At 32.6% G+C, this 17,435-nt stretch overlaps 1 protein-coding gene across 5 annotated transcripts in view; it reads right to left on the bottom strand.

Annotated features, from left to right (window-relative positions):
• The window catches only part of PHKB (phosphorylase kinase regulatory subunit beta), a 234,724-nt gene that overhangs the window by 128,371 nt on the left and 88,918 nt on the right, over positions 1-17,435 (bottom strand). For all 5 annotated transcript variants that reach the window (XM_051979792.1, XM_051979793.1, XM_051979796.1 and 2 more), the window contains one exon: positions 7,353-7,416. In XM_051979792.1, the coding sequence (XP_051835752.1) occupies positions 7,353-7,416 (64 nt within the window). The remainder of the gene's footprint in view (positions 1-7,352; positions 7,417-17,435) is intronic.

The raw sequence follows: 17,435 nt of genomic DNA, 5'->3' as shown, positions 1-17,435 counted from the left end.
CCTGGCACTGAAATTCCCATATAAGGTAATTGAGTAATCCTTAGGATGTGGTTGGGTTAGAAGTTTTTCCTCATTTATGACTTAAAATGTGAGGTCATTTGTTTTGACTAATCAGGGCAAAGATCCAAGCCTATAAGGAGTGTTACCCCAGACCCATATATAATCCTTACCTGTTAACTGGGTCTGGCTTCTCCTCATCTGTTTGTTGGGAGGTAGAAGCCCTTTCTCTCAAGATCATATCATAATAAAATTCCTTTCTGCTTTTAGCTTAGAACCCTCCTTGATTTATTTGAGCCAGTGGTCCTTGTCCCACACAAAGGGTAAATACTAAATTGATTTTTTTTTTTAAGATAAGAGAATAGAATCAATAGGTCAGGGAAATTGACATTGATACTTTGCACAATTCTATAAGGTATTAACATATACCAACTTAATAAACATCTAGAAAAGGAATTGGAGAGGACAGAATCTACAAGGAGAGATTATGGCAGAATAAACTTGTTTTCTTTTTTGAGAACCTCACTAGAATATATCAAGCAAATACTATAGTTTTTCTAAATTTTAGTAGAGCACTTAAAATTTTTTTCATATTATAGAGGAAAATAAGCTTGATGATAACATATTTAGAAGTCAATTAACAAGTAATTATTAATGACTATTAAATAAGGATTTAAGTCTGATTTAATTCCCAGCCCCCCAAGAACTATCATTAATGACTCTTATAAAAACCTGGAAGAAAGTCTTTAGTTAGAATGCCTAACTCATTAGTGAATAACTAACATGCAAATTGATAGTCTTGGAAAACAAAATGATCAAAGAAGGTTAAACAATGGACTGAATCTAATTAGATACAAATGTAAATTCTCATATTAGTTTAAAATCTTATAAGGGGATACGATTTCTTGAAAACATTTGAATGAAAAATATCTTGGGGTTCTGTGAACTATTAAGTTCAAAATAAATAAATTATGTGAAATGGCCAGTGCCAAAATTTATTTTACTTTACTATTCATGTTTGTATCAATGATTTTGTTTTTCTTTTGTCTTCAGTTGGGGATGAGGGAAAAGGAGATTAGGAGTCAGAAAAAGTGGATTTTTGATGATCGAAAAAAAAAAAACATGTATATATGCTTTTTTCAATTATACACACACAAACACACACAGAATTTATAAAGAACTAGCTAATCTTTATTATATTCTATCCTGCTAAAACCACATTTGAAGTATATATTGGCTCTGAATAGTACAAAAATAAACTAGAAAACATCCAGAGGAAAACAACTAGGATGGTGAAGACATTTTAGGGCATATAAAAAATATTTTTAAAGTGTTTTACATTTTGCAAAGTATTTTTCATATTTTCTCTCTTTTTAAATTTTATTTTAAAAACTTGTGAGGAAATTTATTTATATTCCAATCTTATAGATGAAGAAACTGAAAGGGTGAGTGATTTTTATTTTTGCTGTTGTTTTTCAATAGTGTCTGGCTCTTTTGTACCCCTTTTGGAGTTTTCTCAGCAAAAATATTGAAGTGGTTTGACATTTCCTTCTCCAGTTCATTTTATAGATGAGAAAATTGAGAATAGATTTAATATTTGAGGCCAGATTTGAACTCCGAAAGAAAAGTCTTCCTTTCTCCAGGCCAGGGACTATTTACTGCACCACCTTCCAGAAACTGAAAGGATAGTGATTAACCCAGAAGAATTAAGTGTCAGAAGTAGAATCTGAATACCTCCTTTTTCCTGATTATAAATCTCTGTGATCCTGCCTCATATCATATGAGGGACTGAAGGAAATGTTGATGTTTATCTATACAAAGATAAGACTTTGGAGGGAAGAAATAGTTCTTCAAATACCAGAAACTTATCAGGTGGAAAAAAGGATTAAACTCTGTGTGAATCATGAGGGCCAGAACTTTTTTTCCCAAAGGTTAGAAACTGAGAAGCAGATTTAGCTTCAAAATAAGGAAAACTTTTCAAACAATTGAAACAACCTATACAGGGAATATGCTGCCTCCAGAGAGAATGCATTTCTCTCTGGAATGGTCTTTGTGCAAAGGCTGTATAACTACTTATATATTACAGAGGGGAATCTCATTAGCTAGAGGCTAGATTAAATGGCTTCTCTCTGGAATGGTCTTTGCGCAAAGGCTGTATAACTACTTATATATATTACAGAGGGGAATCTCATTAGCTAGAGGCTAGATTAAATGGCTTCTGAAATATTTAACCAATCTAAGATGAAGTCAGAGTTTTCTGATTACAAGATGACAAATTAAAAATATTTATCACTTCATAAAAAGTCAAAAATGAATTTCAGTTTACAAAATTTTAGTTCATATATTCATGATGACAAAAGGAATATTTTACAAAATTTAACATAAAATGTGATTGAAAAACAATTACATTTTCGCCTATCTATAAAAAAAATCTGATTAAAAATAAGGAAAAAAATTGCAATTTTGATGTTAGCCAAATCTCCCAATTTTTAAACAGAAAGACTTAAACCTTGTGAAGAAAATAATTATCTTAAATAATTACAATCAAAACTAGTATAGATTCAATTATAAAATACATCTTCAAAGGAATTAAGAACTCAGAGAACTAGAGAGTTATTCAGTGCTCATAAGTCTGTGCCTATATATTAAAAGTGTTAATACCTTAAATTTTTGAAAGTTTTTGGAAATTACAAAAAAAAATTATTTTGAGAAAATGATGTGGGAAAGCTTGTGTATGAAGAAAAAGAAGAGAATACAGAGGAAAAGTCATTTGAGAAAAAATTTCCACTAATTATGACTGATAAGTATTGAATATCCAAGATTTATAGAGAACTAGCATAAATCTATAAGAGCAAAACCCATTTCCCAATGGATGACTGGTCAAATGACAAACAAATGTTTCTCAAAATTAGAAATACATACTATTAATAATCACTTGAAACAATACTCCAAATCATTAAAAATAAGGGAAATATAAATTAAGACAACTCTGGGGCTTCATCTCTTACAGAGAATTATGCTAACAATATAATCAAAATTACAACTGCAATATTAATAAACAGTTAAATTACTGCAATATAAAACATGAAAAGGTATCATCATCTAGATAAATCAATGTCTTTGATCAGAAATCATAGCTAAAATTCTTTTATACTATCTGCAAAAGTATATATGTTATAAATATACTAAACAAAATGAAAATACAGTGGCCACATGAATTTCAAAGAAAGCAGAAAGAGATTGGGAGAGGGAGGGAGGTATTTGGTATTTCATGTCACCTGAATATTGGTTTCTGAATCTCACACTAATTTTGTTACTTTTTAGAGCATTCATCCTGGAAACTAAAACACCCTGAATAAATCAATCACAGTGATTGAGCTTTCAAGATCGAGAGGAACTAGAATTGAGATCTAAATATCAAAATCATTGGATTGATATTATTTTCATTTACCCTTGTTCATACTACTTTAGCTCATATAATAAAATGTTTTCTCAGCAAGAATGCCATTTTTCACCCTCTTTAAAACTGACAAATGAATAAATGAAAGAGGCAGGAATGGGACTGACTGCTAACAACTAATTTATCACTAAATTTTAAGTTTCAGTACTTGATATGGTGGAAGCTAAACAAATGTTCAAAAGATCATAGAACTGGAGAAGATAGAGACCTTAGAGGTCATTTGGTCCACATACCTATTTTTAAAGATAAGGCAACTGAGGCCCAGGGAGAGAAAGTAAAGAACTCACAGAAATAACAAGTGACAGGGCTTTGGTTTATAGTTAAAAACAAACTTATCTTCTTAAATTTATTCAAAAAGTAAAATTACCAAGCCAGACTGTATATGTGTGTGTATGTGTGTGTGTGTGTGTGTGTGTAAAAGCAAGAAGAGAATTAGAAAATTGGAAAATACCTGCTTTATTTGACCAACATGAAAAGGTAGTTTGGATTTCTACCTTTAATTAATTACTTTGTTCTTGTATATTAATTACATTAACTGTATAATCAGTTCCTGAATCTCCATTTTATTTTGTCTTATTCAGATATAGCCTTAAAAACCTGCCAAAAAGGAAAAAGTCTGTTATTTTACCCAATTTCTAGTTAGTTTACAAGGCTTCTATGTATTCTTATTAAAAATGAGTAAATAAAACTGAAACTATTTCTAGCCATATGAAAAGATGCTCCAAGCCATTATTAATCAGAGAAATGCAAATTAAGACAACTCTGAGATACCACTATACCTGTCAGACTGACTATGCGGAATGTTGGAGGGGATGCGGAGAAAACAGGGACATTAATCCATTGTTGGTGGAATTGTGAATACATCCACCCATTCTGTAAAGCAATTTGGAACTATGCTCAAAAAGTTATCAAACTGTGCATACCCTTTGATCCAGCAGTGTTTCTACTGGGCTTATACCCCACTATTTTTTAATTCTATATATGTTTTATTATTTCTTGGTCTATTATCACTTCACTGGCTTCCCCTTGTTCAATTCTAGTTTTCAAGGAGTCCATTTTCTTCCATAAGATTCTGGATCCTCTTTTTCAGTTGGTTGATATCTTTTCATAATATTGTTCTTTTAGGAATGTTCTTAATGTTTTTAAAAAAAATATTCTTCAGGGGCAGCTAGGTGTCACAGTCAATAGAGAACCAGCCCTGAAGTCAGGAAGACCTGAATTCAAATCTGATCTCAGACACTTAAACACTTCCTACCTGTGTGACCCTGGGCAAATCATTTAAGCCCAACTGCTCCAGAAAAATAAATAAATAAATTCATTTCAATGGATTTTTAAAGTCTTTTAAAAGTTCTTCTATGAATTTTTTTTGGAGAGGTGACCACTTGACATTATGCTTTGGGGAAGGAGATAATTTTTTTTTTTTTTTTGCTTCAATAATCTCCTCTGAGGATGAACCCCAGTCTTTTCTATTCCCATATTAACTTTCCATAGTTGGTTCTTTCTTCTTTGCTTACTCATTTTCTTTCTTTTTTGTTATAGCAGATTATTAGTGTGGGGGGTATGGTACCTCTGGCCTCAGATCTTTCTTCCATTTTCCCATCCATCTTACAACTGAAAGCAAGAACTCTGCCCACCCTTTAAGTGCCTATAGTCAGCAGGGTCTTACACTACTGTTTCTATAGTCATGTGGCATGTGCTTCTCATCCTCAGCTGCATCATGGAAGCACAGCTGGACCTGGAATCTCTTATTAGCAAAAGTTGCTTTTATCTTCCTCAACTCAGACATCTGAGTTGCAACACTGGAGGTGAAATTTCCTGTGGTTGGGGCAGAGGCTATCTCCCCATCCATCTAGCTCCAGCTCACTGCATGCTATTTCAGTGAACTAGGCTGAAGATGTCTATGCTTCACAATGGCCAAACCTCCACCCTAGTATCTTTCTTCCATCTTAGGTTTTCCTGGAGGACTACAATTCTACTCCAAATCTGACTTACTTTCACTCACTCTACATTCACCCTGCGACCCTATTTTTGTCTTTTTTTGTAGGAGAAATCTGAAGAGCTTGGAATTTTCTGATCTATTCTGCTATTTTCTCAGAATTCTTTCTCATCATATGTACTTTCTAATGAATTAATGTTGTATGGGAGCATTTTTAATTAGCAGAGAATAGAGGAGAAATATATTTTCCAATTCGGATTTTGCACAATTTTCCATATGAGAAACAAAAAATGAGAAGGAATTTGTAAAAACTAGGATTCTCTCTGATAAGGACATTATAAAACTAGAAGGTATCGGTTCTGTTTGCAACATATGACAGCTATTTGGTTAAAGGAATAAACAATTCTGCTTTAGTTCAGTTTGAAGTTAAGCTACAATTATTCAATTCACACAGAAGATCTGCATAACAACAAGGATTTAGCTCAGATGTCTTCTGAGGTCTCTTACAAATCTGAGATTCTATAATTAAGTATTTACAAAATATCTAGTAGACATAAAGCACTCTTCCCAAAACGCAGTCTAAGAGGACTTCATACTCATAAAGAATCACAGAAGATAAATGCTATATTGTCCAATCTGTACCTGAACAGGATTCCTCCAACAACATGCTTGACAAAGTATCACTCAGCTTCCACTTTTAGCACTTTCCAAAAAATAATCCATTACCCTTTGATATACCTCTAATCATTACACAGTATTTCCTAACATAAAGTGGAACTCCACAATTTTCAGCCATTGCTCTAAATTCACCCCTCTAAGCAAAGTAAAGAAGTCTAAACCCTCTTTCTATATGTCTTTCATATAGCTGATGAGAGAAAAATTTATTACTGTCATATTAATGCCAATTATTAAAATTGGGGATTTCCCAGGTTTTTTTTTTTTTTTTTTTTTTTTTTTTTTACCATGCCCTATTTCCTTGCCCAGTCCGTCAAGGACAAGGCTGATAAAAAATTGGATTAACGTTCTTCTCATTCTGAATATTGTTACTCCATTCAACTAGCTCTGGTTTGGGTGGGAGATATAAACTCTTTGTCTTTCAATTTCAGCGCTTCATGGGAGGGAACTCTCTTCTCCTTGTAATGTTCACCTCTCATTAAGTATTAACCAATCAAATTGATTGCTACTCTTAGGAACACTCATCTTCCAAGGGCATATAAACTGACAGTCTGCTGCCATGAGAGTTTTTGGCATTTAGTGCTACTGACCTTTGTTTTTTTTTTTTAATTCTGGAATTGTAAATAAAATGATCAAATTATCCAGAAATTATCCCTCTCATACTTTTAAAATATCACACTGAGGATGTTTATCATATCCTCTCTGCCCCAAGATGACATATACAAATGAAGCTGTGAAAAAAGCATCCCAGGCCACATGAGAAAATGCCAACACAATGTATGAAAGAAATAGGTCAAGGAATGAGTCTCAAAGAATGTGCAGGATTTGGATAGGGAGAGCAAAAGATCAGAAGTAGTAATAAAGATGTGAAAAATATGGAAGAATGACCTTATTTAAGTAACCCACAACAGGATTCTACATAAAAAGTGAACCATATAAAAGAAATAGAAGTTCTAAAAGACTTAAAAATCCTAAAAGAACAAAGGTGGACTACAGGAAAAAAGTAGCTATCAAGTGAAGAAAATGAGACCTCTTTATATAGAATATAGCTGATTTTATTAGACAAGAGTTCTATAATAAAAAAATGGAATTTACTGATCTATTTTTTTTAAAGAAAGCAAAAAATCCACACACATTGAAGTTTGTGTTGAATTTATCATCTAATTTTTGATATCCTTTTAACTAGACTGAAAATAATTTGTTAAAGACTAACCAGAACTCATTGAAAATATAGTTCAAATTAACATATATATATATTTTTAAGTCTGGGGTATTTTTTTTTACCTGGTTGCCAAAGAGGTTGAATCCATTAATTGCTTCTAGAACTGCTTTAGCTAAGCCCACAGAGCTGGAAAAGAGGAAGAAAAAATATTTTGGTACTCTTAACAATCTGGGCACAGAAATAAAACCCAACATCTTTATTTATAAAAGTCCGCCCCCCCCCCCCCCGCTTTTTTTGTAAAGACTCATCTTAACCAGAAGAGTAATGACAGAGATCATCCCTTTATCATTTTTACTTGTCCTTGTGATCATTTTTTTGGGGGGGAGGGGAAGATTCTGGCTTACCTTCATCTAGATTTTGCATCATGAGTTCTAATATCTAACTTAAAAGATTGAACTTGACAAAAAGGTATAGGGCAGTGCTCATTAATTACCCTGTCAGGTGTCATTAGTTTCAGATACAAGTAATGGAACAATTTAAATTAAAAATTAAAGGGAAGGGGGAGATTCATAAACCTGCTATTGAGTGCAGAGGATTATAACCATTCAAAAACAGTTTTGTTCAAGAATCTAATAAAAGGTATTTAATGTCATATTCAGAGTTGGATGAATTTTTTTAAAAAGCTTCTGTCTTCTGATTTCTCCGCTTTTCTTTTGGTAGTTCACATAACATCTTTTTACTGGTTGGATTTCTTTGCCTAAAGTTTATATCCTAATGTGTAATACTTTTTAATCCTGTATATAATAAAACCAGAAAGAATAGAATTTATATTTTTATAATACTTTTAAGATTTACAAAATACCATCTTCACAATAAGCTTCAAGTCATTCCACCTTTTCGATTTTTCCAGACCACCACTGCTGTCCTGCTACTAATAATATCACCTATTTCACAGGCTGTTGTGAGAATCAAATGAGATAATATTTGTAAATCACTTATTTTATTTGGCACAGAATAGGCATGATATGCAGGTTTTTCATTATTATAATTATTGTTATAATTATTATCAACATCTGGTCTCACTTTTATCCCTTTAAAATTTTTGTCCCTTCAATTAATGAATTTAACATGATATTGTCCTCTATCCTTGAATCCCTTATTTTCTTGTTCACTGTTCATTTTTTTCAAAAGCCTATGCCTGGATTATTTCAAGTATTACTCTTTTCCTATCCTAATCACATGATATTTAACCATACTGAAAGATTTCATTCAATTGTTTGCTACATCTACCACAAATTTTAATAATTTAATCTCAAATGGATCTTTGTTTTTAGAATTAATCCATTTAGTTTTCCATGACTGATTCTCTATTATGCTTTGTATTTTCCCACAGTTCCTATTCCAAAACTCATCCCTCCTGTAACATCAGAGAAAATGAGGCAAGATAGAGATTAGAGAACAATTTAATAATTTATTAAATGGAGAGATTTACTGGACCAGATGGATCCATGGTTTGGTACTAGGGCTGAATGAGACTATTGGCTCCAAGATTCCAGCAAACAATGAAAGTTCTCAATGGCATACATACACATGGCTCAGACTCGGGGTAGACTGAGGCAGGGGCAGAGTCAGGGTGCTGAGCAGGAACAGGACTCTGAAGGGTGGGGTAAGCCCCAGAGATGAGCTCTGATAGCTTGGGATGGGGAAAGGTATTCTGATATTCTTAAACATAAGATCTTTTATCCTTATCAAATATTCTGATAAAGAGCCAGGGGAAGTTTTGCAGGACTGAGCTTTGACTGAAGCAGAGAAACTGAGTCAGGACTTGGTCAGGACAATTAGGAAGACTGAGAACTGTGGCATAACACTCCCCACCCTCCAAACCATCTATAATATATTGCTGAACACTACCCTCTGTTCTAGCTACTCTATTTCTTTTGGATTTAGGTGACACTATTCTTTAGTGTTTCACTGGATTTCATTGGCTTAAGACTGATCTTTTTTGGTGTCCATAGCAGGGTCATTCTCCAAGTTTTGCTTCATACACATGAGATATACTCAGTTCTTGGTCTTCTTTTCAACTTTCTATCACAATAAATGTATCAATTTCCATTTGCTCAATTATCTTTATAGGGATGGCTCTAGAATCTGCATATTCAGCCTTCACTTTTTCTCTGAATATTAGTCCTATACTTTTAAACTCCCTCCTCCCCCCCCCCCCGCAAGAAATCTGCTCCCAGAGAATGATTATATTTTAGAAAAGAAGAACTATTCAGTTACTAATTTCATTTATCATACAGGTCTAAAGTTTGGAGTATAATATACATTATACATAGGGTAGAGGGAAGAAGAGTTAGGGGTGACTGTACTTGAATGGGCTATGATATCATCAATGACTAAAGTGGTTTTGAAAAACTGAAGATTTTTGCTATGTTCTTGTGGTGTTCTCTTCTTTAAAATATAATAGTTCTCTGGGAGCAGGTTTCTTGGGAAGGATTTCTGGAAGCAGCCTTAGTTTCAGTTCAAAGTAATAATCACCCCCAATATAGCCAGGAGTCAAAATCCAGTCCTTTATTGTGTCCTTCAAAGTCTTGAGCTTCAGCTCCTAGCTCCCTCCGAATGTCTCCAGCCAGCACAAAAGTGGAATATGGAATGACTCTGTCTCCGCCTCTGAGAGTGGGCTTCTGTTTCTGGCCCTGAGAGCTTCTTGCTTATATGCTGCACACTGAGTACACACCAATCATTATATCACTGGGAAACCATTATTTGTGGTAGGATTAAATCAATTCTAAACTAGATTTAAACATTGTCTGGCCCATAATATCTCCTTGTAGGATCAGATCAATCAAACTGAACCATGCTAAATTAGATAATTATTGTCTCTATCAATTCTAATGACAACACTTTGTAAGGATTCCAATATGTTCTGATTAATCTTCAGTAGTAATGGAAAGGATAGGTTAACCCAACGTAAGCATATTACTGGCTTATGAGAGAAGGCGGACAGACTTAGAATGAAAGAAAGGAGGAAATAAGTTTCTGAGAAGAACATTAGAGATGTGGAAAACTTTTTTAAAAAAATAGTTTTAGAAGAAAAAAGAAAAAGTGTTAGGAATGATAGTAAAGTCTAAGAGATACAGACTATAGAGTGAAATGGGACATGATTCTGGTTCAGACACTGAAAGGATAGCTGGAAAATAAGTGTAATTAATTAATTAGGAAATTTTGTAAGAAAGTAATAAATGCAGCTGTTTTGGGGGGAAAGTTTTCGGAGAGAATTTAGAAAGAAATGTCTTTTTAGAGTGCAAAGTCGGAAGTCAAAGTTGTCATTTGGCTGGAATTCAAATTATGAGGGAGAAGCAATTTTTATTCAAAAGGAAATAATAAGCTGGGGACTAAAAAAATAACAAATAAGAACTAGAATTTAATTCCCGCTTTCAAGGATTTTACATTCCAATCAGGAGGAGGAAGTATAGAATATAATGTCTGCAAAAAATGTGTAATATAAAGTAGGAAGTGATAGATATAAGATGGTAATCTAAAAATAAATGGAAAAGAAGAGAATACATTCTCTCTTATCCAGGAAAATATAGGAAAGGAGGGAGCACATTTAGCTGAGGAAATGAGGGAAGACTATAAAGAGATGGTGTTTATATTTAGATTTAAAGGAAGTAAAGAATAATGAATGACAGCAAGGATGAGGGCATTGTAAGTATAAATGCAGCAGGTCATGGTATATGAATTCAAAGCTCAATTCTTCTAGCTATTACTTATGTATGTGAGCTTGAACAAATCAGTTTACATTTCTGGTCCTCATTTCCTCAGCTGAAAAAAAAAATTATGAGATTGGACTCAATTATTTCTGAAGTTTCTTTCAATTCTAAACTTGTAATTTTAAGTTGTTGTATCTGTCTACTATAGTCCAGAAACTATAGCACCATACATATAATTCATCAATTCGACCTCTAGTCCTTAGGTAAAGTTATAAAAGAGCTAATACTGAAATATCACAGGTCAGCCAGATCTGTCTGCCTCTAAACAGTTCAGTTGTTGTTCCAAAAGGGGAAAACAAAAGCACTTTATGCCATATGTGTGTATGTATATATAATATATATTTATATGTGTGTTATGTCTATGCCTTACTATAGTACAGTAGAAATTAGACTGAATAAAAGAATCATACTTTAATGCTGCCCTGCTACTTTCAAGCAGTGACCTCAAGTATGACCTCAAATAATTTACCCTTTCTAGATTTCAGCTTTCTCATTTGAAACAAAGGAGTTTGAGTGGATGATCTATAATATTTCTTGCAGCTCTGAACTAGCTAATAGAGCCTTTATCATATATTATATAGAACTAGGAGGAGAATGCCAACTCCAAATCTTATTATTGTCACAGCCCCTCCTCTGGAGGTGACAGAAGTTTTAGAATGGATCTGCTACAATAGCATCTTTGCCATCATGTTCCAGCTTTGTGTATGTCTAACAGAGAAGACCGCTAAAACTGTTCTGGGGGGAAAGGGGGCTGCTAGGAATGGAGAGAGGTGAAGTCTTTACAATATTAAAAGGAAATCAGATTTAGAAATGTACAAATGCTGAAGCAATGATTCAAGAAAAACCAGGTGATCAATGTCAAACATTTCAAAATTTTCATCTAGACATTATATGCAAACTTTACATTCTGCTCAGTTGAAAAAACATGAACTGTTGAGAGGGAGATTGATATTGCCTGGTATCTAAGAAAATATCACAATTATCTGTTAGATCATAAAATATATCCTTAATGATTCACCAGATACATTTGTAGCTGATAAAAGAGAACAAGTTAAATTTTGTATTTCTCACTGGGGCACACCTACTTTACAGGGTTAATGGTAATATTCACCAATGTTTTTTACTACTTGACTATATAGGTACTGTAAGGTTTAAAAGAAAAAAAAAGTCATTTAAACACCTTATAAACAAAGAAGTTTGAGTAAGAATAAGCCAAATATAGATGACTACAGAAGCGATTGAAGAAAATCTTTTAAAATAATTGATTAACATCTCCACTGACACTGTTCTCAGATGTCTCTTCTTAACAAAAAAGTGACCTTGAGTTCTCAAAGATTAAACCAAGGCAGTGAAAATTCTGGCAGATCCTATCAGATTAGAATGGCTTTGAGTTTGGAACTGACTATTTGACTCCTCTAAGAGCCAGACTAGCAAAGTTTTAAGAAGCTAGTTATTAGAGGACTGGTCACTGAGTGATTTTTTACTTTGGCTAGAGGAATGAAAGAATTATAATCAGTACATATTTCAGAAGTGATTATGCCTATGAAAAATATCTTTTGAAATATTTATAAATCTGAAACTAGAAATTCGTGCTATTGAATATCACTTTTTAAAAAAGACATTGGAGAAAGCAATATCAATGATGGGAAGAAGAGGGAATCAGTTTGGTTGAATGAACTGATCTCAAAGGCTCTTTTTAGCTATAACAACAGGATTCTATGATTGTTAAGTAAATTAATTTTTGTCAAATTTGAGCCACCTGTTTCCTTATAATTTGGTTGCCAGCTTAATTTAGATGACAACTCAATTTAGGAGATATGATTCAATTTGACAAAAATTCATTAAGAGCTTCCAATACAGAGAACTCAGCTTTACAAACTGAAAGAGATAAAAAGATGAAGGACAGAATCCTTACGTCTAACAAAATTTAAGAAAGAAAATTGTTTTTGTTTTGATTCTTACTAATAATTGTATTAGTTTAGTAGTATTATCCTTATTGAGGCAGTAAAGTTAAACACCATTTTATTTTTCTGGAAATAAACACTTTCCTGAAGATCTTTAGGGTAAACATTATAATAGAAATGATAATTATATATTCCTATTGATTTAAACAGAATGAGAAACCGGGCTGAATTTGTATAGGTCCCATTATGTATTTGGGAAACTGAGTTTTATAGTAGCTTAATTCTTTTGTGCTTTATTCATTTCTCCCACAAGTAAAGAAGACTGGTTTCCAAGTAATCCAAGTTTTTCTCTTTGACCTTTTGACAAATATCTTCAGTTACACTGTGGTGGCCTAGAATTGATTCTTTCATTTTAAACTCTGACATCCATTCTTGAGTGTATAGGAGATAAGAATTATTGGCTATACTCTGTAGAAGGGAACTATTTGGCACAGACTTTAGAAATCTTGGGAGAGGTGTTAACTTTCCAAAATCATATATAGAAATACTAATGCACTAAAATACTTATGGTCTAAACTAAAGGAGAAAAGGAAATTCACCAAGTAATAAGCCTAAGTCATTCACAGGCTATGGTATTTCATTCAATTAAAATAATATGTAAACTCAATGATTAATAAAATATTAGAGCCAAAAGAAATCTTTATACCTAAACCAACTCTTTTTTTTTTGTGTGTGTGTACACACACACACACACACAAAAAAGAGTTGGTTTAGGTATAAAGATTTCTGGGAGAAATGAATAAAGCACAAAATATATATATCATATATATATATTTAAAAAGTAAATTCTTATGGCATTTTCTATACATTGTTTAAATTTGTTCTTCTATCCCTCCATCTTAATCCCTCCCAGAAACCAATTCCTTATAATAAAGAAATTTTTTGAGAAGAAAAAAAAAAGAATAAAACTAGTAAAAAATTAAAAAATCTCACATTGTATACAATGTTCCAGACCTATAGACCTCCATTTCTGTAAAAATGTAGTGAGGTATTCGCAACATTCAATATCAACTGTTTTGTGATTATTGTTCTTTGCATTTAGATTATGATCATTATTATCTATATTGTTTTCTTGATTCTGCTTACTTTACTGGCAAAAGTATGGCATAAGAAATATGTCCATACTTCTCTATATTCATATTTATCATTTCTTATAAGAGCACTTTATTTGGAGTTAGGAAAACCTGAGTTCAAATATTGACTCAGATATTAACTAGCTGTGTCACACTGGCTGGGCTTATCCTCTTTCAGATTTTATCACCTATAAAATAGAATAATAATAACACCTACCTCCAATGTTTATTATGAGGATCCAATAAGATAACATATATACAGTTCTATATAAATCTTAAAAATCTATATAAATTCTAGTTATCATCATCATCATCATCATTTCATTATATTCATGCACAACGGTTTATTTAAGCATTTCCCAATCAATGTGATGTGGGAAAGATTCCTATCTTTGATTCCCAACCTCCCTCCCCTCCCCCAGCCCTTAATGTAATTGCCCTTTAACTCACAAATACTGGTCCCTTTGAATTCCAATAGAAGATCTGGACCTGTCCCAGCCCCACCCAGATCTGAGCCAACTTTGGGGCTACAAACAAAAGCCGCTCGAGCTAAATCTCCCATTATAAAAGGGAGATGCTGGGACCCCCCTCTTTGCAGAGATTCCAAACATGCTAGCCATATGAGGACCCTCTATCCCCTGGACCCTCTGTCCCGTGCCCTCCTTATCTCTACCTATCTCCTTACTTCCAAACCCAATAATAAACCTCTTTTATCAATCTAGCTCTCAGGCCAGTAAATGATTTTATTGGGGACTCGTGCAGCTACTGGACCTCATTTACCACCATATCCTTGCGCCGAATCCAGGGGGATTGCAAGGGAGTTCTGTTTGACTCCCTGTACTCCAAACCTGCCACTAGACCTCAACTAAACCCTAATTTCATTTAGGTACTCCAAATCTAGACCTCAACAAATGGACATCCATTTTATTTCTGAGGTTTTTGTACTCCAAAAAATGCTATTATAAAAATATGGAATTTTTCTTTTTGTCATTGACCTCTCTTTAAGGTATATTGCCTAGAATTTCTAGGTCAAAGGGTTTGGACCTTTTAGTTACTTTCTTCACATAATTACCAACTATTGCTTTCCAGGCTGATTGTATTAATTCACAGATTCACCAACAATTCATTAGTTTGCTTGTTTTTCTATAATCTCTCAACTACTATTCTCATCTTTACTATTTTTGCTCATCTTGAAAGTATGAGGCAAAACTTTAGATTTGTTTTAATTTATATTTTTCTTATGTTTATTAATTTGAGGGTAATCTTTCATATGATTATTCATAGTTTGCAATTCTTTTCAGAATTATTTAGCTACCTCTCCTTTAGGACATGGCTTTTGGTCTTATTAGTTATCTGTCTTGGATGCCAAAACTTCAACTGAAATATTTGAAACAACGATTTTTTTCTCCTTATTTGATGTCTCCTTTCTTAACTGAGATGTATTAGTTTTCTTTATGCAAAGCTTTTCAATTTCATGTAATCAAATTCAACAATTTTATCTTTTGCAATCATCCCTATTCCATGTCTGATTAAGAATTCCTCTTAACCAGTGAAGGTAGTGCTATTATTATCCAATTTTATAGATGATAAAAGTGAATCTGAAAGAAGTTAAACCCAGTCAGGGCCACACAGCTAGATACTATCTAAGTCAAGATTTGAATTCAGGTCTTCCTGACTTCAAAATGCTCTTTTAAGAAATTATAAATATGAATATAGGGAAGTTGTCCATGTTTGGTTAAGAATTCCTGCCATGAAATGTAGCTGACAAGATCTAATTTCCTATGGCATGATCTTTAATAATTGCTAATCAGATCATATTTTCAATTTACGTATACATTACAGGGTAAAATGTTGGTCTAAGTTTAATTTCTGCCAATTTGATTTCCAGATTTGCTAGCAGTACTAAGAACAAAGTTTTATCTTAAGTAACCTAGGTTTTATGAATTTATTGTATTGGTCTATGGATTCAGTTCAATTTCTGATTGTTTACAGATCATGAAATATGTGCCTGGTATTTCTGCCTTTTTTTACATTTATTTACAATTTCTCCTGCCTCCAAAGTATAGATAATCTTTGTAAAAATATCACATAGTACTGAGAAATGCATACATTCCTTATATATTCAGAATATGCCGCAAGACTTTTAGCACCACAGTCTCTTACAATTTGTTCAATTCATGATTTTCTTTATGCCATGTCATTTGGAATATATAAATTTAATATTGATATGCTTCAGAGTAAAAGATTCTTTTAAATATGTAATTTCTTTGTTTATCTGTTCAAACAGTAAATTTTTATTTTTGATTCTGATAATATGGTTGCAATTTCTGAACTTTTTTGATTCATGAGACATAATTTTGTTCAAGTCTCTCATATGTATTCAACATATGCTTTTGCCTTTTAGATATCACTATTAGCAAAAGAGGGAATTGTCTTTTCTTAGTCAATCTGTCACTCTTGCATTTTATTAGTTTGCTTATTCTATTCACATTTAAAATCATGAGTTAGGCTTATATTTTTCTTCATTTGTGCCAATACTATTGTCTTTTAATTAGTATTTCTTTTTATTCTTTCTTTTAACTTAGTGCTTTATTTCTATGATTACTTTTGCTTCATTCAATTTAATGTAATCCCATTCCCATAAGCATTCTTTTCCTTTCCCTTTTCCCTGTCCTATTTGTTCTTTCCTGAATATTAAGTTTTATTTATTTTAACCTGGTGATTTCTTTTTCTTTATTTCATTTAGTTATATAATTCTTCCTTTTTTGTCCTGTCAGTTAAGCGGTTATTTCAAAGTGTTCTTTGATTTTCTCTTTGTCAGATTTTTTGATTAGATTCGTTTCTGATGACATGAATTCCTTGACTTTTTCTAAAGATTTCTTTACTTTTTTTCTTTCATTAAATTCATTTACCTTTCTATCTAATCTGAATTGAAATTTTTTTTCATTCACAGTTTATATTATTTATTCCATTTTGAATCTCTGTGTTCTTCATAGAATTTAAATTTTTAAACTGATTACTTTCTTCTACATAATTTTTGTGTTATTGACTTCAATAATTGCTACCATTTATATAGCACTTAAAGATTTCCAAAGTGCTTTACAAATATTAGTTCATTTTATCTTCACAATAATACTAAAAGGTAGGTGGTATTATATACATTTTGCAGATGAGAAAACTGAGGCACAAAGAGAATAAATGGCTTAACCACAATTATAAAAATAGTGAGTACCTAAGGTTACAAGGATTTGAACTCAGGTCTTCTTGACCATAAGTCCAAAGTTTTATCTATAGTGTCTCCTATCTATTTCTGTGACACCTAGTTTTCTTGCCTTAGGGGATCTTGTATTTCTTTTTTCTGTCATGACAGATACTATCTTGCATCTAAAACCAAG

The sequence above is a fragment of the Antechinus flavipes genome, chromosome 2 (assembly GCF_016432865.1).
Source record: "Antechinus flavipes isolate AdamAnt ecotype Samford, QLD, Australia chromosome 2, AdamAnt_v2, whole genome shotgun sequence".
Lineage (NCBI taxonomy): Eukaryota > Metazoa > Chordata > Mammalia > Dasyuromorphia > Dasyuridae > Antechinus > Antechinus flavipes.
Note: the sequence above shows the minus strand (reverse complement) of the source record. Positions and strands in the feature narration are given on the sequence as shown.